This window comes from Protomyctophum parallelum (assembly GCF_964188405.1).
Source record: "Protomyctophum parallelum genome assembly, chromosome: 11".
Lineage (NCBI taxonomy): Eukaryota > Metazoa > Chordata > Actinopteri > Myctophiformes > Myctophidae > Protomyctophum > Protomyctophum parallelum.
In genome coordinates, this window is record NC_139707.1 from 12672664 (window position 1) to 12697075 (window position 24412).

General features: G+C 42.0%; 1 protein-coding gene across 1 annotated transcript; it reads left to right on the forward strand.

Moving 5' to 3' along the window:
• Positions 1–1488: 1488 nt before the first annotated feature.
• Positions 1489–24125, forward strand: hibch (3-hydroxyisobutyryl-CoA hydrolase). Its single transcript, XM_083777278.1, has 14 exons — positions 1489–1617; positions 6227–6269; positions 7280–7411; positions 8821–8905; positions 9521–9601; positions 9700–9752; positions 12031–12109; positions 18003–18148; positions 19020–19106; positions 19479–19537; positions 20144–20225; positions 21301–21420; positions 22204–22237; positions 23653–24125. The coding sequence occupies exons 1-14, from the start codon at positions 1583–1585 to the stop codon at positions 23766–23768; spliced, it is 1152 nt and encodes a 383-aa protein (XP_083633404.1). The 5' UTR covers positions 1489–1582; the 3' UTR covers positions 23769–24125.
• The last annotated feature ends 287 nt before the right edge of the window (positions 24126–24412 follow it).

The window sequence follows — 24412 nt, forward strand, 5'->3', positions numbered from 1 at the left end:
TAAGAATAAGGTGGTAAATTAAACTTACAGTTTCTGGGTTTAATCTTGACAACACGTCTGTCTTTCAAATCTACATAAACCTCTATCTGGTTACAACATCATGAAAACAATGTTACTTACAGTAGTAGGACTTCCCACTTCCTCTCTCTCTCTCTCTCTCTCTCTCTCTCTCTCTCTCTCCCCTCCTACTTTCACTATCCAGTAAACTGAATTCCCATACTTTGTGTGTGTGTGTGTGTGTGTGTGTGTGTGTGTGTGTGTGTGTGTGTGTGTGTGTGTGGGTTGAAAGCGGCCACTCAGAGGATGCCATGTGTCATGTTTCCTGACACGTGACACCATCCACATCTGAACATAGTTTGAGCATTACACACACACACAGCATGCTGGAATTGAACAGTCTCTATCTGCTTCTCTTCTCTCACTCTCCAGACAAGCTAAAAGAAAACACAACATCCTGCTACGGTCTTCAGTTCCACAAATGATGTCTGATGACCTAAACACTGGAAACGTTGCCTTGTGAATTAATTTGTTACAGAGCTACAATCCAGAGTGTGAATATTTTAACTTTTCATTGTTCTTTGTTAGAGCTACAATCCAGAGTGTGGATATTTTAACTGTTAATTGTTCTTTGCATTGTTGTCCAGCACCTGGGCGGCTGTGGATCAGCGGTAGAGTGGCCAGTTAGAACAGCCAGATGTGAACCCTGAGCCTCCCGGTTCGATCCCTGTGGCCTGTGGGCTCCCCCGATCGAAGTGTCCTTGAGCAAGACACTCAACCCCTGATTTATCAGGGATAAAAGGCTTTATATAAATGCACCATTTTCCATTTTTAAATGTGCCTAAATGTGCAGCAAAGCAAAGACATCTGGCGCCCCCTTTAGGTGGAAGTGAAACGGCTAATGGCTCTGTGTTGTTCAGATGGAACCTCAGTGTGTGATTCAAATTTGGGGAATATTTTAAAAAACATTAAAACTAAACTGGTGAAGATAGCTGATCTGCAAGCTCACAACGAATCACATCTCACTTATTGTGTGTATACAGTGACACTTAGTATGATGAAACAGGACATTCATTTGACACCAAAACAACACATTCAACGGTGAAATGCAGAGATACAAGGTTTCTGACTGACAGCAACAATAACAATGTTTTATTTTTACTTATTTTTTACAGTATCTAGTAGGCTATAGTTCATTCTATATTGTGTGTCTTTGTGGTTGCATTGATAATGTTATCAACCCGATCATCGAAAAGCATTAATGATAGACAAATATAGACAATACTAATACTATGTTTACATGAGGTCAGTTCTGAATGGCAGCACTGCTCTTCTTTTAGAGCGGTTTTGAAAGACAGTAGGGACTCACACTTCTTTATGACTGTTGGTAGGGCGTTACACATTTTCATGCCATATACCATGAGAATGAATTGAAACCCTTATTTGAGCCACACACACACACACACACACACTCGACGTCACTGACTAACAGCCAATCGCATGACAGGTCGCGGCGACTACCCAGGAAGTAAAGTAATACTGTCAGACAGTGTGATCTGAAGAAGACAGAATAACAACAAACATCATGTCAGCCTCCTTCATGTTCAACTCCACACACAGGTCTGTATGGAGGACCCGATATGTGTTGACGCTGTCTAAAGATCGCGTTGTGAGCTTGTAGATCTGCCATCTTTAGACCACTCGCTGCTTAGAAGCGCTCGTCCTTCGCAAGCAGCCAGTCATGGCGGAACTATTGTGACTGTTTCACGCTCTTTTCTATTCATTTACGACGTTATAAACGTCCATATTTCAAATATAAAGGTGTCTCCTCCAGAGCCACGGATGTTACAATCCCCCTCGGGTGGATAGAAGTATCTCTATCTTCACTATTGTTTAATAAAAAGCATTTTACATCGGAGGACATTTTCTTTTCTCCTAAGAGTTATAATGCAGTCAGAGTGCAGTACACCTCTCAACCGATAGGGCGCGTTGAAAGCATAATGGTGAATAACCTGATAAAATGGCCATCGATGTGATTCAAATGTTGTTTATGTAACAATAGTGAAGATACAGGTACTGCTACCCACCCGAGGAGGATTGTAACATCCGTGGGTCTGAAGTGAGACGTTTATATTTGAAAAATTTACGTTTATGTACTTATGTAGACGTTTATAATGTAATAAAATGGAGAGAGTGCGTGAAACAGGGTGACGATGTGTCAGGGCTGTATAGGCCACTGTAGTGCTATTCTTAAGCAGTGGTTCCCAAAGTGGGGTCCGGGGGTCCTTGAGGGAGTTCCAGGGGGTCCCCAGCTAATTGATAATTAGAAACCAAATGGAGCCTTATGGGTCTGTAACTCTGAGTGTACAAATGGAACCAAATGGACGCATTGGGCTCCATGTGGTTCCATTTGTACACTCTTAGAGTTAAATTAACTTTGATTTTACAATATACATTGGGGGTCCCAGAGATAGAAATGCCATTAAAATAGAGGGCCGTAGCCTAATTCACGTCAAACTGGGGGTCCTTGAAATTAAACGGGTTGAGAATCACTGCTAAAGCCTTACAAATCTTCTCTTATGGGGGTCCCTGGCATATCTTTTCAAATGGGGGTCCGCAGGCTAATGAGTATCATTTTGGGGGTCCTTGACATGAAAAGGTTTGGGAACTTGCGCAAGCAGAGCGTGCAAGTATTGTGGTCGTGCTCGTACGAATGCACGTGTATGCTCGGAGGTATAAATACTGATGTTGACGGTGAAGTAATTAAGATATGTTTCAATGTCGGGTTATAACTGGCTGTCGATGGTGACGTAATTAGGATAAGTGTCAGTGTCTGGTGAATTAAAGGTAATGTCTGTAGGTAATCTGAAACCTATCTTTATTACGTCACCATCAACATCAGTAGCCTATATATTATACCTCCGAGCATACGCACATATACAAAAGCCAGCCGACCACAGTATAGTACTTACAACTTACATACATGTATAGTACATACGTTGAAACATATCGTAATTACGTCACCATTGACAGCCAGTTATAACCCAACTTTAGTATTTAATTCCAATGTTTTACAGAGAGGCTGAGATTTGAAAGTTCATAGCAGCAAGCAGAGCGTGCAAGTATTGTGGTCATGCTGGGACGTATGCATGTGTATGCTTGGTAGGTATTGATGGTGATGTAATTAAGGTATCAATGCCGGCTTATAACTGGCTTTTGATGGTGACATAATAAAGATAGGTTTCAGGTTACATACATGTCTACATACAGACATTACCTTTAATTCACCCGAGACTGAAACATATCCTAATTACGCCGCCATCGACAGCCAGTTACAACCCGACATTGAAACATAATCTTAACTAGATAAAGTGCCAATCGGCACAGGTCTCCACCAGGATTCTTCCTCAGCCTAGTGGGAATATGCGTGCACAGTTTCATCGCAATCGGACGCTGCGTTGAGGAGTTGTAGCCATTTGCTACTCCTGAAAACTGTAGGAGCCAATCGTGGCCAATCAGGATGGAATATGAGAAATCAAACAAACCTGTCTTGATCACATGACTATGGAGATCATGTGTACCGATTTGCGAGAAATTTGGATAAAATCTGAAGGAGTAATAATAGAAAATGTGTTTTACATATGTCGGCCTCCTGGTGGCGCTATAAAGAGCAGATGTGAAAAATTCCAGGCAAAGGTTTTTCCTTGGCCTCTAGGGAGTTGGCATACAAAGTTATCCACAGATCCGTGCAGTTAGAGGTAAAAACACTTTTTGGCCAGTTATAGCGCCACCTTGAGGCTGAGTTGAAATTGTTCATGTGGCATTTCGTCCTTGGCCTAGTGCAGGGGTCGGCAACCCAAGATGTTGAATGAGCCATTTTCAACCAAAAAAATTAATTCAAAATCTACCTGGAGCCGCAAAAGATTTTTAAGCATTAAAATGCTTATATAATGAAGACAACAGGGCTGCAAGTGGATATTAGCCTATCTATCAAAATAAAAAGTGCGCTATGGTTTAAGCCCGTTCGGAAATAGCGCACTGAGTGCACTGTGCAATGCAAACTAATAGGCGAGTGCGCTCCCGCGGTGCGCATTTCCGAACGCAGTCAACGCACCCTCCATTATTATGCCATGTTTTTTGCATTGTGTTCTTACCCGTTTAATGTGATTTCTGTGTGTGGACATCGCTGGAGAGCTTCTCAACATTGGGCACGTAAAATCTTCACACACGATTGCAAGCTCTCATCGGTGAGGCGTGTGCGGTATTTGGATTTAATGTAGTTCATGTTTGAGAATATCTGCTCACAAAAGTACGTTGATCCAAAGATGGATAATACTCCAGATGCGAGTTTCTTCATGTTCACATAATTGTCTGGAAGAGCATTCCATGTTTTCCGTCTGTGAATGGCTTGCCACGTTTTATTTATTGTTTGATAGTTTGTCACTGCAGATTTAGCCATGGTGCGTCATGCAACTGCAGCCTGTTTTACGCAATCGCTACATTTACATTGTAAACGTGTACATAAACATTCAGATTCCAAATATAAAGTACTCGCCACATGTGCCACGGGTGTTAGAATGTTGCTGGTACAGCGATTAGCATTGCTGCATCCCGCGTTGTTTAATAAAAAGCTTTTTTATCCGAGCTGTTATTTTGCCATTGGCTTTCAACTACGCGCCCCCACCCGGTGTGCAACTGTTTCCCAACCCCGTTTGAGAACAGGGGCGCTCGGATAAAAATGCTTTTTATTAAACAACGCGGGATGCAGCAATGCTAATCGCTGTACCAGCAAATTTCTAACTCCCGTGGCACATGTGTCGAGGACTTTATATTTTAAATCGGAATGTTTATGGACTGCGATTGCGTAAAACAGGCTGCTGTTGCGTCATGACTGACAGTCATGTTTCAGGGCTATAGCCTACTGCAGATTAAGCATACAGACAATCCATCATAATATTTATTCTACACATTTTTACAAAATTGGGAAACTTAAGAATGTTTCTGTCACGTTTGGCCTCCTACAGAAACCATAAATGAAAAATAAAAATGTGAAAAAATAAACATTATACATTTTCATAGATTTTTTTGTAATGCTACAGGGAGCCACTAGGGGAGTGCTCAAGAGCCGCAAGCGGCTCTTGAGCCGCCGGTTGCCGACCCCTGGCCTAGTGGGAATGTGGGTGCACAATTTCACGGAAATCACGCGATGTGTTCATAATTTGCAGCATTCTGTTTTAAACTGAGCACTCCTGTGAACTTTGGAAGCCAATCTTAACCAATCAGGATGGAGTGTGAGAAATCTGAAAGAGCGGTTTGGTTGAATGGCTCTAGAGAGACTGTGTACCAATTTGCGTGATGTTTGGACAAAATCTGTAGGTGTACTGTGCAAAAACTTGTTTTGCACAAAGGTGGCCGAGATTAGCTGCTAACGGACGGACGGACGGACACACGGACGGACGGACACACGGACGGACGGAGTGCAAAACATACTCTCCCCACATGCCTTCGGCCTGGTGGAGACAATTAGATATATTATCAACCGTCACCATCAACATCAATATATATACCTCCCAGCATAAGCACATAACAAAGCCAGCCGACCACAGTATAGTACTCTCAACTTACAATTTACATACATGTATACATACATGTATACATACGTTAATACCTGTTACCCAACCAATATCGAAACATATCGTAATTACCTCACCATTGACAGCCAGTTATAACCCGACTGTAGTATTTAATTTCAATGTTTTACAGAGAGGCTGATATTTTAAAGTTCGTAGCGGTCGACAGTAATTGCACGCTCTGCTTGCGCACTGGGCCTACTTGTGTGCAATGTGCAAGTAGGCACTCGACAGAGTGCAGTTCTAGTTTTAATCTGCAGTCTACTACTATTGTGCTATTATTATTATTACATGCCACCTGATATCTCGTTTATTGTATTGTTTTCTAATTAATCACGGTTACAATGTAAAGTCTAATGGTCCTTGTTGTCGAATGATGAACAAGATTGATTAATTGATGTAATGTTAATTAGGCGTTCTCTCTCACCTGTCACCTTACTTAACCCTCACTGCATATTTTTATTGTTGTTCTTCTTCTATTATTATTATTATTATTATGTGTGAGTGAAAACAAACGATTAATGAACTGACAGGTATTTGAAGCTGTATTATTTCATCCCATTCACATCATTGACATGAATGTGTTTTCCATTGATCAGACTGGGCTCCATCTGCAGACTGAGAAGAATTCAGGGACACATGGTACAGTTAACTCTTATCTTTCACTTCTTCTTGTCTATTCCAGTAGACTGTACATCTTTCATTCTTTCACTCTGTGTGTGTGTGTGTGTGTGTGTGTGTGTGTGTGTGTGTGTGTGTGTGTGTGTGTGTGTGTGTGTGTGTGTGTGTGTGTGTGTGTGTGTGTGTGTGTGTGTGTGTGTGTGTGTGTGATGTGGTTGATTAAGAGTCCAGAGAAGTGTCTGTATTAGAGATAGCAGAGATAGCTTTGACCCTATAGCCTAGAGGAAGCCTTTATGACCAATGTCATTACATACATTACCAACCACTTCTAAATACCATCTCAGAGCTGGGATAATAGGTTCAGACTATTTGTTTTTATATTCGGCAGCTTATAGGGCAAACCAGGGTTTCAACAACTAGGGCATTATACCCACAGACTGGTTGTTAGAGGGTTTCAACAACTAGGGATGCCCAAAAAGGAGGCAAAAAGGCTGGCAAAGTATTGTAGTGCCTCTGCTATAATTGGCAGCACGGAGACGCTGTTACTTATACCCATACATCAGGGGTTTTCAACAGATTTTGACCCAGGGACTACCATCCTGACCTGTGGACCACCACTATTGTGCGTGGCAGGTCCATCATAGACCCACCCCACAAAATAGTGATGGGGGGTTCATGCACCACAGGGAGCTGGAGAAAATAGCTATAATATCTAATAAAATTGTGAATTGAGTGATCAGTGAAAATGAGTGATTTTGTTTGAATAATATGGAATATGATTAAGGATTACTGTGATTATGGTAAGATCACATTTCATATCACACACACACCATAAAGTAAGAACTCCTGTAAGTTATTAGTTATTTTATGCATGGCCAGGGACCACCTGCAATACGTCCGCGGACCACTGGTTGAAAACCCCTGCCATAGATAGAGTACTGAGTGACATGTCTGTTGAACCATGGAAACACATGCCATGATTTTGTAAATGTAACACCAACTCTACGTGTGCGTATGTGCGTGCGTTTCAGATGTCCAGCCAGGCGGGCCCAGAGGTGCTGCTACAGAGGGTGGGCTGTGCAGGAGTGATCACCCTGAACCGACCCCGAGCCCTGAACGCTCTGAACATCCACATGATCCGAACGATCTACCCCCAGCTGAAGGTACTGTACACCCCCAACCCAGGGGTCGCGACCCCTCGGGGGGGTTGCCAAATTATTTTGGGGGGTCCCCAAATTATTTTCAATTTTTGCAACTGATTGGTTGGAAAATGCAAATGAAGAGTTCACATATAGTACACATAGTACATGCATACACCTTCCCAAATGATTATATCTGGTTTCAGTATTTATTTATGGTGTATCGTCTCTATTATTAAGGTTATTGTAGCAGTCGATTCATATTGGGGGTCGGGCGGGGCTGGGGTCCCGAGACATTGCCAAAGCATTTCCGGGGGTCCCCGGCCAAAAACGTTGAGAACCCCTGCCCACTGGTCTACCCCAGCTGAAATGAACAAAAGTGTCTTGATGGTAATATTACACTTGATTGCATGCTGAATGAAAATAGCTGATCTACAAGCTCTGCTATTTTCAGAGCGCAACCAAACATAAAATGACTTGTCTTTTTAGTTTTCCTGGATGTTTTTATTTATTTGTTTGACGAAATTGTCAGTATAAATGGTAAATGGTGCATTTATATAGCGCCTTTGCCCATGGCGCTTTACAGAGATTGTGCATTACATTCACCCATTCACACACACGCATTCACACACCTTTACAATTAGAGTTTAGTACAACATATTCGTATGATGTACAAAAGTACTAGCACATTGAATTTTTCAAAAGTTGTCAATGCTTTTTTTTCCAGACGCGGATCTGCCAGCTCTACAGCATGTAGTACTGTTTAACATGATTAAAACAAATTACAATAAAATATTAAATTAGAGTTTGCACTACTGTATTCTCCATGCATCGCATCTTGCATAGTTCAAAGTGCTTCTAAAACAGGTTAAAAACCTTCACCGTGGTGTCTCTCTTTTTGGGTGAAACTTCAATAAATGAAGCAATAATGGTGCTCTGCAGAAAGTTGCACAATCAGCAGGTCACTGGGTGACAGTTCAGGGACGACTCGTGTGTCAAGGTGCCTTTTAATAAGTCATCCTAAACGCACCGATGTGACAAACTATTACATGACTTGAGAGGGGAACTACATTTAAGACGACAGAGTGCTCGTACTACTTTAAAAAGTCCTCTGTGTCAGCGCCCATACCCTATAGGTGGGGTTGGCCAAAGGGCCTTTCTATGTGGCGTTTGCATGTTCTCCCCGTGTCCCCTAGGGTAGGTACCCTCACATGTTCTCCCTGTGTCCCCTAGGGTAGGTACCCTCACATGTTCTCCCCGTGTCCCCTAGGGTAAAAAAACATGATGTTAGTCAAGTTTTAGTCAACTAAATATCATAAGATTTCAGTTTACTAAATCTACAGTGTTTTCTGTTCAACAATTCTTAAAATCTGTGAAAAAAGTTAGAAAACCACCATTTTAATCGAACTCTGTGTGCGTGTGTGTGCGTGCAGGCATGGCAGTCAGATGGTGACACAGACATAGTAATCATTAAAGGAGCGGGGGGGAAGGCCTTCTGTGCTGGAGGAGACATTAGAGGTGAGACGCTATTATTATTATTATTATTATTATTATTATTATTATTATTATTATCTATCACACCAGGGGTTGGCAACTAAGTTCGTCCTCAGACCAAAATCTCTCCAGGACTTTATATAGGGGGGCGGACTGACTGCGGTGCCTCCCGTAATGTTTGGAAGCGCTCTAATCTATAAAGTTTGCAGGAGTGGACCGTTTTGTACAGCATGCCTCAGATAATTTGCCGTGGAACTTTGTGCGCACCTCCCCACTAGGCCAAGGAGAGGTTCATTAAAAAATAGTAGTAATTAGTAATGAATAGCATAATTGCAGAAAACTATAATAACAACCGTAGTGATGATGAATGTATTGTGTGCAGTGTTGTTTTTGGCAGCAAATTTCTATTTTAGTTTTAGTCTTAGTCTCTTGAATAGTTTACTGTATATTTAGTTTTAGTCACATTTTAGTCACCTGGAATGTTTTAGTGTTAGTCTAGTTTTAGTCGACTAAATATCCTAAGATTTTAGTTTACTAAATCGACAGTTGATTTAGTCAACTAATATGCAACTGTGTGTGTGTGTGTGCGTGTGCGTGTGCGTGTGCGTGCGTGCGTATGCGTGCGCGTGCGTGCCACAGCTGTGACGGAAGCAGGCAAGGTGGGAGATTCTCTGGCTCAGGACTTCTTCCGTGAGGAGTACATCCTGAACAGTGTTATCGGTAACACACACACACACACACACACACACACACACACACACATCCGTACTAGTGCATTCTGAAGAGTGCTTCAGTGTCTTTCTAATGTCATGTTTCAGGGGGATATACGAAGCCTTACGTCGCTCTTATTGATGGGATAACTATGGGAGGCGTGAGTATGGTTTAATTCTGTATTTAACCCGTTCAGGACGGGAACCCGTTTTGTTGTTTTAAGCATTATGTACTTTATCTATTGAAAAACAGCAGATATACAAGCTCATCGGTGCCGCGCTATGGGCTTGTAGATCTGCCTTTTTTAAGTCATGAAATGTGGCCCAAATCTTTGAATATACAGTATATTCTTTCAGAGCTCAAATCTTTGAATATATATTCTTTCAGAACTCAAATCTTTGCTTCTGGGGGCCCCTGGAACAACATATTTTCAGATGGGGGTCAGCAGCCAAAGACAAATCATTCTGGGGGTTCTTGACGTGAAAAAGGTTGAGCACCACTGACATAAAATCATGTTTTTCAGATAACTTTTAGATGGCTTTTCAGAATCTGCCTCAGGACCATAGGAATGCAGGTGCAGAGATAAATGAGGAGATGTATTTCTCATTGGAGGGAGAGCACTCCGTTTTTTAAGACAGGAAAAACACCAACAACCTGTCGCAGGTGATTACGTAAGCACCTCTTCCGTCTGGCCTGCTGACCTTCTCATGGTGCCACTTTTGTCTTCTGCGCCTCAAACTAAATAACGTCCACGCTATCAAACGACGAATTACGAACCGGTATCTTGTCCTCCCGGCTTTGCGTGAACGTGCCGTGAACTACCGTACTGTTGGAATAACGACGTGGCGAATAATAAACTGTGACATTGCAGTGACAAACAAATTGGAGCACAAACCTCAGACCACGCACCGCACCGGAACCGTTAAAATCCTAACGAATCCAAACCCTAGGCGTGACGAGTCACGAGGTGTGACCATAAATGGAGGTGTGATGTCATGAGATGTGACCATATATGGACACACTGACGGGAAATGCGCATTTCATAGTAACTGATTTTTTTTTGTATACATTTGAAAACTTGAAATGGTACAATCTGCATAGTGAGTACTTTCTACATTTGGTACTTTTATAAATACAAATACATCATGCCAATACTTTTGTACTTTTGCTCGAGTGCATTTTGAATTCCGGACTTTTACTTTTGCATTCTAGTATTGATACTTTTACTTAAGTAAAACATTTGAGTACTTTTAGCCGGACCCTTTATCAACCCCAGGTTTGTTTTTTTGACATGCAATAACTCCAGTCTGCCTTCGAGTGGCAGCAGAGTACCGTCTGTCCTTGACACTTGACACTCTGATCTACTATGACCAAGCCAGCAACCGGGGTCTGTGATTGGTTGGGACGAGGAAGTGATGCAGTTTTGTAGTCCCGCTGTTGTTGTTTTTATATCAGTGGTGCTCAACCTTTTTCATGTCAAGGACCCCCAGAATTATATGTAATTGGCCGCCAACCCACTTCTGAAAATATGTTGTTCCAGGGACCTCCCAGAAGCAAATATTTGAGTTAAGTGTCCCCTAGACAGAATATATATATATATATATATATATATAAAAAGATTTGCACACATTTTCTATTTTTTTTGTGGTTTAACCACTCCCTTACGGAGCTATGTGTGTGGCTGGGTGGGTGGGTGCGTCTGAGCACGAAAACATTATGTTTGTTTTTCACCACCTGTGCGCAACCTAACACACACAAAAACAAATGCACATATTAACTGTATATGGTTGTAGGAGCCCAAATTTACATTTTGTTTGTTGATTCTATTTATTGTTTATTTTTTCCCATGCTTGGTTTTTGATGTTCCACTTCCCTTACCTGATTGATTAGCTCCTGCTGTGTGTCTGCTAATCGATTTACTTATGTCAGCTGTGTGTCTGGGCAGTGGCATTCAGTGAGAACAGAACAATGGGGGTGAGCTTTAGGCTCAATATTTTCTGTTGACCGTTTAATCGTTTATCTACAGTACACGTTTTCATTTATCAACCTTTTCAGTAAATTTTTGGAACCTTGTTTATTCTGTCAATAAATCACCTTAACTATACAATAAGAACTTTTCTGGATTTGATTGGAAACGCGTCATACAGTTCCTGCCGACAGCTCAGCCTCATAGCACTATTTTGTTTGATTTGAAGAAGTAGTCGCTACAACAATGGTGATTTTGGGTGTGCCAGTACAGTACATTGATAGTACAGTACAGTACAGTACAGTACAGTACAGTACAGTACAGTACAGTAGAGGGTAACTCTGTCATGCGTGTGTGCGTGCGTGTCTGCGTGCGTGCGTGTCTGCGTGTGTTGTGAATTTTGCTGAGTGGCCTCTGAGACATCTTAAGTTGAGTAGCCCGAGTCCTAAGCCATCGTTCCTGTGTATTTCAGGGCGTGGGTCTGTCGGTTCACGGACAGTTTCGTGTCGCGACGGAGAAGACTCTCTTCGCCATGCCAGAGACGGCCATCGGTAAGCAGTGCTGTAAAGAAAATTGTTAAAGAGTATTTCCAATTTTCAATACTTATAGCTCATTTACAGTCTTTGGTTGTACGTACAGCCTGTACGTACAACCAAAGGGTCTCTTTTTCCACAAAATAAATTTACACATAGTGCCTGAGATAATAGAGCACCGAAGTCTGACGTCACTTTCAGTAGAGGGCCCCAGGTTCATGTATTTTTTTTGTTGCATTGAAATCACCATAGGAGGATTTTTAGATTGCTTCACATAAGAACTGTGTTTGAAAAATGAACATGTCATCCCGGCCGCTTCACTCATATGGATATGAAGAATCAACTGACTGAGAGAAAACGCTAATGTTACTGCTGCTGAATTAGTTAGATTTTCGCTAGAAGCAGACTGTATCATATATGAGTGACTGACTGTTGCAAACGATACAGAGACACCTCCCTGACAATAACGCCGAGACAGCTTGTTTATTTTTGGACCACAACGCTTATAGTAGACGATATTAAGATCACCCCATGTTATTCTCCATAGAGAAATTACTTCCGTGAACCAGGGAAATCGAAGGGATGAGCGAGTTACGTCAGGACTTCGGTGCTCTATACTAGCAGTGTGCTGTACGTTATACATACATGAGAGCATTATTCAAGGAGTAGGACGTCGTTCAAGGTGCAACGCTATTCGGTATTTAAGTCCGACGTCATTTTGTAGTCCTACGTTACGTCCGGGGTCCAAGTTGCACCAGCTCCCGTACGCTTCTCATTGTACTGTAAATAGCAATATCTAAACGCATGAATCTTTTTACAATGATGTTATTTTTTCAGAAAAAGTGAGTAGCAAAAACGTTCTTTTTATTTACGCTAAAGAGGAGAGGCTGCTCTGCGGCCGAAGTTGAGAGTAACATAGCTCTAATGCAACGTATTAGAGCTATGGACCAGAGCTAGCATTCAGTGTGTAGCAGACCGGCCAGATTTGAGAGACCAGTAGCTAAGGAAAGTGGTAACATGACACATTAGGGGTTGTTCTAGTCTCAGATCGGTTCAAACACCGCTCTGACAGACAAGGAAGTATCTCTGGAGGGGGGGGGGGGGGGGTGCTTACGTTACGGCTAAAATACTGAATTCAAGGTGCGTATGGTCCGCGGGTGGTTCAAGGAAGCAGAAGGGTGAAATCGGAAGCCTTGCTACAAATAAAACACAGTTTTCTTATATGAGGTGATCTAATGGGGATTACAATGCAAATAAAAAAGTACACAAACCCGTGGACTTGGCGCCCTCTAGCGATATTGACGTCAGACTTAGGTATTAGGTACTTAGGTACTTATAGGAGGGGTTCTCAACCCGGGGGTCTCGACCCCCCCGATCTTTTTTTTTGTTGCAACTACATAGCTGGATAATGGAAAAAGAAATAACAAATACGTTTAGGTATAAGAGTGGCGCAAGATGGAGCCCATAGTGCATGCATAAACATTCCTTAATGATTATATCTGGTTTCAGTATTTATTTATGATGTATTATTTATTTATGATGTATTGACTGCTGCAAAGGTTATTGTACAGTAGCAGTCAATTTCTATTGGGGGGGGGGGGGGGGGGAGACATGGCCAAAGCAGTGATGTAAATAGGTTTTCAATGTAATTCAGATGAATCTCAGTGACATTTTAGTCCCACGTTAGGAGTCATATTTTGCCATTTTTACAAATTGCAGCATTTAACTCCCATTTCATTGTATACAGTTATAATGTGGATATAATCATGTAGAAAATAGAAGAAATGATTAGTATAACTAAAGCTAGCAAAAGAAACCACCACAATTTCCATTCGCGATTTTCTTTTGACGTGGATTATTTTTTACTGTACAGTACATGCGTACATGAGTACAGTAGTGCATCCCGTGGGTGCAGAGGTCATTGTTTCCGGATAGAAAATGCACCCTATTTTAATCTCTGGCCAAAGCATTTCATGGGGTCCCCAGCCAAAAACGTAAAGGACCCTTCTATAGCACTGATTTATGCAACATGGAGTTAGGTGGTTCCCTCCCTAGTAGTTTCATTACAGAAGCTTAGCTATGTTACTAGCTGAACTACATTTCCCATCAGCCTGTGGGTAGAGTCATGTGACACAAACTCACACACTGTTTAGTCATGTTAACCCGCTGGGATTAAGAGATTGAATCCATCCGAAATAATCTGAAGCATTTATCATATTACACTTTACGCCTGAAAGCAGGTCAGTCCAACTAAGTCCTGCATGCCGCACGCACACACGCACACACGCACGCATGCACGCACGCACGCACGGTCACAACAGAACGTGTCGGAGATCACTGCAGTGTCACTGTAGTGTCAACCAATGGGGCGGCGTGTTACATCCACTCCCATCAGGAATGCTGAAATCTGTTCCAATTGGAATTCATCAAACTTTTAGTAAATTGAGATGACAGATTATGGCTGTGGTTTGGATTGCCGTGAGCCGAAATGTCCCATAACTCCATTACATAGCAATCAGTAATAACTTTTTTCTTTGGTGGTTTGTTTTGCCTTTATTGACGTGACAGTGAAAGAAACAACAGAAGTCTGCCTTTAGACAGTTTTTTTGTTGGATTGTAATTTTTTAATGTAGTGTCTTTCAGTTGTACTGTGTGATGTACTTTGTAACATGAGTGATTTTCTACCTATTTTCTACATATTTAGCTGACGTATGATTCGTGATGACTATTTCTATGTATTTGATGTACCGGTATTACCATGTTTTTTGTTCTTTCTTACTGTAAATCGCTCTTGATTAAGAGCGTCTGATATATGCCTAAATTATAATTGTAAATCCTATACCAATATCCGGGAGTAAAAACAAACGGTTGATCGATAAATGTCCCCAAACATCTCTTTATGAAAAATGATCCTGAAATATTGTTGCATGTCAATCAGTGTTGATTTCGTCGACTAAAACTATGACAAAAAAATGTCGTCTATCTATACTACCTTTTTTTCCACTGAAGAAAACTAAATGGAAACTAAATTAAATCTAAGCTATGTTAACTAAAACTAAGACTAATAGTTAGGGAATTTTAGCAATATAGTTGGACCATCTGTGAAAAAATTTACCGCCAATAGCTTTCTTCACCAATGTGTTCTTATAGGTGTCTAGAATCACCTCTCAATTTTTTCAAACCCAATTCCTCGTGGAAAATTCTGGGGAGCCAATCAAAGTTGAGGAGTTAAGGAGGCTTGGGTGAAAAATATGAAAGTCTAAAATTAACTTGTGAGGTGTCTAACTAGGGGTTTTCAGGGGTGCTGAATCCATTCCAACCATTCTTTTTTAGTAAAAATGTCTCCCTGGCCATATAATATTGGTATATTGGTTATTAAGCTGTAATGTACAGCACACAGTGTATAATCAATGGTAGGGGATTGGGGTGTTGTTGAATTGATTCTATTCTGAAAATAAAAGAAGAAAATATTGCTAAACACTTGATAAGAGTGTACACCTACTGTGCACATGCTCAGTGGATACACTGTCTGCATGTGGGGACTTAAGGAGCCCGGCTTGGGTCTAAAGATTACTTGTGACTAACTAGGGGGTTTCAGGGGTGCTGAATCTATTCCAACCATTATTTTTGAGTAAAAAAAACAACTCATTTTCCATAAGAACATATTTTATTACATACTGCAAGAAAAAATCAGAAATGTGCAGTATTGATGAAACCTGGTGTCAACCGGGTGTTACTCAGCCAACAACTCATCTTCCTCACTCCTTATCTCGTCTTCCTGGTTGATGTTCTTGCATCCTCCATTACACTTGCCACAAGCAGATATACACTTGACCCCCTGGTTTTTACAGCAGCACCTGCGTGTACTACAGTCTCCCTCACAGTTGCAGCTGATGAATTTCAGTATATAGTCTGGGGCAATGGGGTCTGTGGTAGGGACTGGTGCATAGCCTTCTCCTCCCAGTTTCCACCCGTAGTCAAGGACATCCAGTGATGGACTTTGTAGCAGTAGCCAGTCTCTGGTTTGGAGATATGCCCGGAGAGAATGTTGTGCTGCAGCTGCAGTTTCTCTGGTATGATCTTCCCAGCAGCAGCATGCTTGCTGAAGGTCTCCCAAGTCCTTTGGTGGTTTCCCGTGGTACATCTCCGTTGTTCCAGTCCTCATGTAGTCTTTTGATTAATGCTGCATCATCCAGACTCTCAGAAAGAGACGCAATATGTGCATAGCCTTTATGGGTGACTTTTAAGAGCTTTTGAATATCAGGACCACCACAGATGAAGCACCTTAAGCCACAAGCTACAGAATCCTCTTCCATGTTGTTTTCCAGGATGCAACACTCCTGCTCCTTCCCCACATGCAGACAGTGTATCCCACTGAGCATGTGCACAGTAGGTGTACATTTCGCTAATCACTGAGGTTTTTCAGATGTGGTTTCACAAATGTCAACGAGGTCATCACGACCTTGTTGACATTTGTTGTTTGATGTTTGAAAATAGCATGTTTCACTCAAAAACACTTGGTAAAACAGAGGAAAACAGGGATTATTTTCTCCGTTTATTATTTAACATTGAAGTGACTGGAGCAGTAAATCTTTGGATCGCATTATCTCCTGTTTTTTTTGTGAATTCGAATTTATTTATGTATTTATCTTTTTTTTTTGTTTTGTTTAAAGAGACGTCAAAAGACATCATTGGCAGGGAATACGTTTTAACAAGCCCTCGGGGCTCCTTAAGCAGACAGTGTATCCACTGAGCATGTGCACAGTAGGTGTACACTCTTATCAAGTGTTTAGCAATATTTTCTTCTTTTATTTTCAGAATAGAATCAATTCAACAACACCCCAATCCCCTACCATTGATTATACACTGTGTGCTGTACATTACAGCTTAATAACCAATATACCAATATTATATGGCCAGGGAGACATTTTTACTAAAAAAGAATGGTTGGAATGGATTCAGCACCCCTGAAAACCCCTAGTTAGACACCTCACAAGTTAATTTTAGACTTTCATATTTTTCACCCAAGCCTCCTTAACTCCTCAACTTTGATTGGCTCCCCAGAATTTTCCACGAGGAATTGGGTTTGAAAAAATTGAGAGGTGATTCTAGACACCTATAAGAACACATTGGTGAAGAAAGCTATTGGCGGTAAATTTTTTCACAGATGGTCCAACTATATTGCTAAAATTCCCTAACTATAAATATATTGGCAATTTCGTCAACAAATAAAAACTAGACTAAAATATTAGGAAGGGTCTAGCCTGAGCTAACGCTAGACATTTCTGGCCTAGATGGGAGGGCCGCGGCTCAGAAAAACGCGCACCCTGATTGGTTCACCGATCTGTCCGTCAGCCCCGGTCTCTCCTCCCCCCCCAGTGCAGCACTGGTATTGTGTCGACCAGAAGCAAAAACCACTGGTTGCTGGAGTATACCATTCTAACGGACTGTCAAAGTTATTTCCACAGAGTCGGCACACGTTGGTTTTTTTCTTAGACGGTGTGGTGGGTTCTTCAGCCATTCTCCTCATTTTCCTCGCATAGCCTCGTTTGAATTCCACTGGTAATAATTTCCTCACAGTGTTATTTTGAGGGGTGCACACCGCTCAGAACCCTGACGTCAAATCATTTGGAGCGATCCCACTTTTAGACCAGTGCAACCCATGCGTAAATCCAGGCTTTCATTTTTCGCGCAGACGAAATGAAAGCCTGGTTATCGAGGCTAGGAAGGGTCTAGTGGACAAGAGATCCAGTATAAGTCATTTTACACTTGGTTGCATGCTGAAAATAGCCGATCTACAAGTTGTCATGAGCATGTAGATCGGCTATTTTCATTTTAATTTAAGTGTAATATTAACCATTGTAAAATAACCCAGTTAATAATAGTGTTTTTTTCTGACGTGTCGTGACAGGGCTGTTTCCTGACGTGGGAGGCGGCTACTTCCTGCCCAGACTGCCGGGGAAGCTGGGCCTGTTTTTGGCCTTGACGGGCTTCCGTCTGAAGGGGCGGGACGTCCAGAGAGCGGGCGTGGCCACACACTTCATAGAGTCGCACAAGGTCACTCCATCTCTCTTCCTGTACCATGTAGAATTCACACCTTTAACCCATTTCGACATGAGGACGATTCTACAAATGCCTTCTAGAGCCTGACAGTTTTCTGAAAAACCCCATGTTTCTATGTCGTTCTCAAACATTTTCATGTCAAGAACGCCCAAAAATATATGTAATTGGCCGCCAACCCCCATCTGATAATAATGTTGTTCGAGGGACCCCCCTTCCAAAAGCAAAGATTTGAGTTAAAAAGTTTGCTTTAAAATAATAGGCCTACAGTATATATTCAAAGATTTCCAACACATTTTCACAATTTTTCAAAAGTAGCACATCTACAAGCTCGTAGCACGGCACTCGGTGAGCTTGTAGATCTGCTATTTTATAATAGTATAACATAATGCTTAAAACAACAAAAGGGGTTCCCGTCATGAATGGGTTAAATAATGAATAACCAAAAAATAGGGAAGCCGCGATTAGAGCTGCTCCGATCAGGTTTTTTGGGACCGATCCCGATCACCCCTTTGTTTTTCTCACAAAGGGTGAGATATTGTGCGCAAGGGGAACATTTTGAATATTTCCAAAAAGTATTATATGTCAAAACCCATGTCAAAACTGTTGTGTGTGTGTGGGGAGGAAGGGGATAATGTTTAGGCCTGTCACAAAGATGCAAAACGATATTATACCATATATCTGATTGACTTTTATACTAATTAAATGGTATAAAAGATCGGTTTCTCCTCCAGATCTGCTAAATCGCGATCACCGATCGAGTCGTTTGGAGTGAAAATCGGCTGATCGATCGGAGCACCTCTGACGTTGACTTGGTGTGTATGTCCGTGCGTTTTTTATAAATAAATCTGTGTTGTTGTGTGTGTAGATCCCAGACCTGGAGAATGAGCTGGTGGAACTGAAATCTCCCTCGAACGAAGCCGTCGCCAGTCTGCTAGAAAGTTATCACAACAAGGTAACACACATGGATTCAAGTTCTCAGTCAAAATAACTGATTTCAGTCATGATTCCACATCAGTTTTCATGTTGTGCACCGAAAATGGGAGGCATACTTTAATCCGACGGAGCATTAGTTCGACATGCGTCCGCATCTCGGACTAGCGCCTGCTCCCATGCTTGCGGTTATGGTTAGGTTAGGGTTTGAGGTGGGTTGTCGATTTTCGGACCAATGACTAGGCTAACTAAAGTACTGCACCCCCGAAAATAGCCAATCTATAAGCTCACAACACGTCAAAGACAAGACACGGGATTTGATGTGAAAAGGGTTGAAAAGCACTGAATTGTAAACAGTGCTGTGGTTCATCATGTGTTGTGTTTTATATTACAGACCAGCCTGGATGCTGACAAGCCCTTCGTCCTGGCACAGCACGTACAAGACATCGACAGGTAGAATTGATTGTACTGATACACGTGCTAATACACACGCTACCGATACACGTGCTATTACACACCCTACCGATACACGTGCTAATACACATGCTACCGATACACGTGCTAATACACACCCTACCGATACACGTGCTAATACACACGCTACCGATACACGCGCAAATACACACGCTACCGATACACGCACTAATACACACGCTACCGATACACGTGCTAATACACACGCTACCGATACACGTGCTAATACACACGCTACCGATACACGTGAAAATACACACGCTACCGATATATGTGCTAATACCACGATAAGGATTAATGAACGATTGTTTGTCATCGTTCTCTGCAATGTAAATGTTATACGGGTACAGCTAGCAGTTAGTCGAACTCTACTAAGTCTGCTAATATTAAACTAATCCGTGTTGACTGGACCGACCCTGGTGAAGGCTTACGACCCAACTGAACAGAGCTGCCTTGGACTTTCTTTAAAGACGTATAGGGAAATGAAGAATACGTTTTTCACACTTTTAGAGCATTTCCAACTTGCATCGTTACAAGTAGGCCAGTATCCAGTATATAATAATATATAACATGTGTTCCTTCCAGGTTGTTCTCTGCCGGCAGCGTTGAGGAGATCCTTCTCAACCTGAACACAGACGGCTCTGCGTTCGCCTCCAAACAGGCCGAGGTGTATATCTTATCTGGACGTCATTAAAGGGATTGTGTTTTGTTTTTCCTGAACTTTTAACATTCAGTAGATTTTCTGTGGTGTGGGTTTTTCTGGCTCAAACAGGAGCTCTGAGTTTCCTGCTGATTGTGATGACAGAAAATCCCATATTATGTTGATGGGATTTGCCAGCAGATGTCACTGTTTTCACTGTTTTGCCTGTTTTGCAACTCAGAAAGACTTCCAACCCCCAGAGAAAGCTCCAGACCACAGAAACTCCACTGAATGTTCAAAGTTCAGGTTTTTTGGATGAAAATTAATGTCCTAAACCTTTAAATGTTCTGATGAATTGAACATGGATGATCCTGGTTTTATCCTCGTATAGAAGATTTTGTATTGACCAGTGCTTTAGTTTGAACTGTAGCCATTCTGCAAACTGTGGATACATCAATTAAATCAATCAATCAATCAGTCAGTTCGTCTGACCGCTCTGCTTTAGAACGGTGCCTCAAAGTGGGGTCCGGGGACTCCCAGGGGTCCTTATAACCCATGTTGGTGTTTTAAGCATTATGTTATGCTTTAGCTGTTGAAAAATAGCAGATCTACAAGCTCATAGCTCGGTGGTGCCTCCGTTGCGGTCTAGTCTAGGGCATTCACTTCTAGTCATTTTTACTAGTTGACTAGTTGCCTAGTTTACTAGTCGACTAGTTGTTTAACTATACCTATTGTGGGTTTATTTTGGGGGGGGGGGGGATAAATATTTGTACATTTACAAACTGTGTACATTGGTGACTATAACTATAATCTACCTGATTTTGAGGCCTACAAAAAACAAAAATCTCATCAACTAGTTAACTAGTACCAACAAGGTCGACTAGTGGATTTACTAGTCGACTAGTTGAATAGTCGACTAGTTGCTTAATGCCCTAGTCTAGTCTATATATTATTTAAGTCTAGTCCGCAGTTGTTGTAGGCGAGAGGCCGAGAGGTACTTCTGCGCTGGCCACAGAATCGGGGCGTGGTTTATAAGCACAACCCTTGTAGGATTTAGAATGTCGCCTAACGGAACGCCTCCCCTCTCCTCTCCTCCTCTCAGACGTTGTCCAAGATGTCTCCGACGTCCTTGAAGCTGACCTTCAGACAGCTGCAGGCCGGAGGCTCCCTCAGCCTGCAGGAGGTGCTGCGGATGGAGTACAGACTGACCCAGGCCTGCATGGTAACTATACTAACCCATTCATGACGGGAACCCCATGTTAGTGTTTTAAAGCATTACGCTATACTTTAGCTATTGAAAAATAGCAGATCTACAAGCTCATAGCTCAAAGATACGAGCTTGTAGATCTGCTATTTTTGAAAAATCGTGAAAATGTGGCGCAAATCTTGTAGAATCTAGTGTTAGGTCTAAATGGGTTAACTAGTACTGATGGAGTACCGACTGACCCAGGCCTGCATGATAACTATTAACCCATTTAGACCTGAGGACGTTTCTACGAATGCATTCCAAATCCAGACAGTTTTCTTCTATGTCAGTCGGTCTCAAACATTTTCATGTCAAGGACCCCAAAAAAATATAGAAATTGGCCATCTGAACCCCCCCCCCCCCTCCCCCCCAGAAGCAAAGATTTGAGTTGAAAACTGTTCTCTCTGAAAATAATATATTTTAATATATAATATAAATAATATATTCAAACATTTGGGCCACATTTTCACGATTTTCTAAAAATAGCAGACCTACAAGCTATGGGCTTGTAAATCTGCTATTTTTCAATAGCTAAAGTACAACATAATGCTTGAAACACCAAAAAGGGGTTCCCGGGTCAACTAGTACTGATGGAGTACAGACTGACTGACCCAGGTGTCTGTCTATTAACAGAATCAGTCTGTTAATCTAACTGTCTGTGTTTGTTGTTAACAGAATCAGTCTGTTAATCTAACTGTCTGTGTTTGTTGTTAACAGAATCAGTCTGTTAATCTAACTATCTGTGTTTGTTGTTAACAGCGGGGCAATGACTTCTACGAAGGAGTCAGAGCTGGTGAGTACACTGTGACTATTTCTATACAGACATTCCCTATAGTCTAGTTCTACTTATGAAGGAGTCAGAGCTGGTGAGTACAGTATGTTGGGGGTTCTCAACGTTTTTGGCTGGGGACCCCCGAAAATGCTTTGGCCATGTCTCGCGACCCCCGCCCCACCCCGCCCTCCCCTCTCCACTCCCAATACAAACTGACTGCAAAAATAACCTTAATAATAGAGAAAATATATCATAAAGGAATACCATTCAGTTGCAAAAAAAACCCCAAAACCCCCCAAAATAATTTGAGGGGTCGCGACCCACAGGTTGAGAACCCCTGCAGTATGTGACTCCATCTCTTCTAGTGTGAGAAGGAAGTCCAACTGATGATGAGGAAGACATCGTGCCTGTCGCTGTGCTTGTGAAACCTGTCCTCCTAATGAAACGATTAAAAACGAGACACAATGAGAAGGGATCCTTTTACTTGCTTTTAATAATCCTTTATGCCATTCAAGAAACACAAACATGTGGCTAATCCGAAAAACAAAGCATGAACGTTGAATTTAGATTGACCGTGACGTATCCCCCTTATATTCAAAGTTAATACACACACACACACACACACACACGTCCCAGACTCTTCTCCATTCTGGCTCCCAAACTATGGAATGAACTGTCCGTTGAAGTCCAGACTCACTCCCAATCTTCCGGCCGTAGTCTGAAAACCCACCTCTTCAGGCTCCATCTTAAGCCCGGAGTACTTGCCCTAGCCTCGACGACATTACAGGCGTATGCAGAGGCTAAAGATGTGTCTACCAACGCGCCTCAAGCCTGCGTCGGCTGGTCCGGTGCATCACAGGAACATAGGTTGAAGGAGGAGAGGACACTGGAGCAGTTTAAGGCCTATTATTAGGTGCTAAGTATACAGAACGTCCTATGCGGTCTTCATCAGAGTCATGACTCTGATGAAGACCGCATAGGTCGAAACATTAGTCGTTCTGTATACTAGCACTTAAAGGGCTTTAAATGTCCTGGTCCAGTCTCCTCTCCTACTAAAAAATAGTGTAGCCCGTAGCGTATGCTGTACTTAGTTTCATGGTATTATTGTACCGTTAGAAGGATATTAGGTTCTTAGCTTCCTTATGATTCTTCATGACTATGTCTATCTATGTGATGTATCACCATGTGTTGTTCTTGCTTACTGTAAATCACTCTGGATTGAGAGCGTCTGATAAATGCCTACATTGTAATTTGACTGTCTCAGTAGACTGTTGGCTTCCTCTCTATGGTTTAATAACAATAATAACAGTTTTAGACTGCAACACATTAGGACTGAGGCCGTCAAATGGACAAGACGGTGAAATATTAATGAGACTGTGCAATGTGTCTGTGTGTGTGCACTGCGTGTGTGCGTGTGTGTGCGTGCGTGCATCCAGTGCTGATCGATAAGGACCACAGCCCCAAATGGAGTCCATCGACTCTACAAGAGGTGACGGACGAAAGCGTAGAACACAGCTTCTCATCTCTGGGAGAGAAAGACCTCCATCTCTGAACAAAGCTGTCTGTCTGTCTGTCTGTCTCTCTGTCTCTCTGTCTGTCTGTCTTTCTGTCTCACCACCAAGCCTTCTATACCCACTTTGGGAACCACTGTTGTACATGTTGAGAAATGTCCATAAATTTTCAAACTTATTTTATATCTTCAAAAAATAGCAGATCTATAAGCTTACAACACAGTTTGTGATGTGTTGTGAGCTTGCACATGTGCTATTTGAATCCAATGTTTGCTTTGCGTGTAAAACCTTGTATGTACAAAACCGTACAACGTTTCAGAGATGTTCTTCCAACGGATCCAATGTAGATGTTGTTATTATTATTATTTACAGATAAAGTTATTCTGATTCAGTCACAAGCTCGCGTTGGAACTTTTCATTGTTTCAGTATCCATAACCCGAGAGAGGTGGGGGGGGGGGGGGGGGGGGAGTTGCACCACTCAGTTCACACGGGTGTGATTTCTTTACTATTTTAAAGCATTTAAAAATAGCTCAACTAGCCAATCTACATCGACACGTTGTTAGCTTGTAGATCGGCTATTTGTACTATTTTAAAATGGTAAAAAATGGCAAATAAGTTTAGGGATAAGGGGTAAGGTGGTACAAGATCTAGGGCTCTGTCTCTCTTTAAGGCCTGATGGCTGTG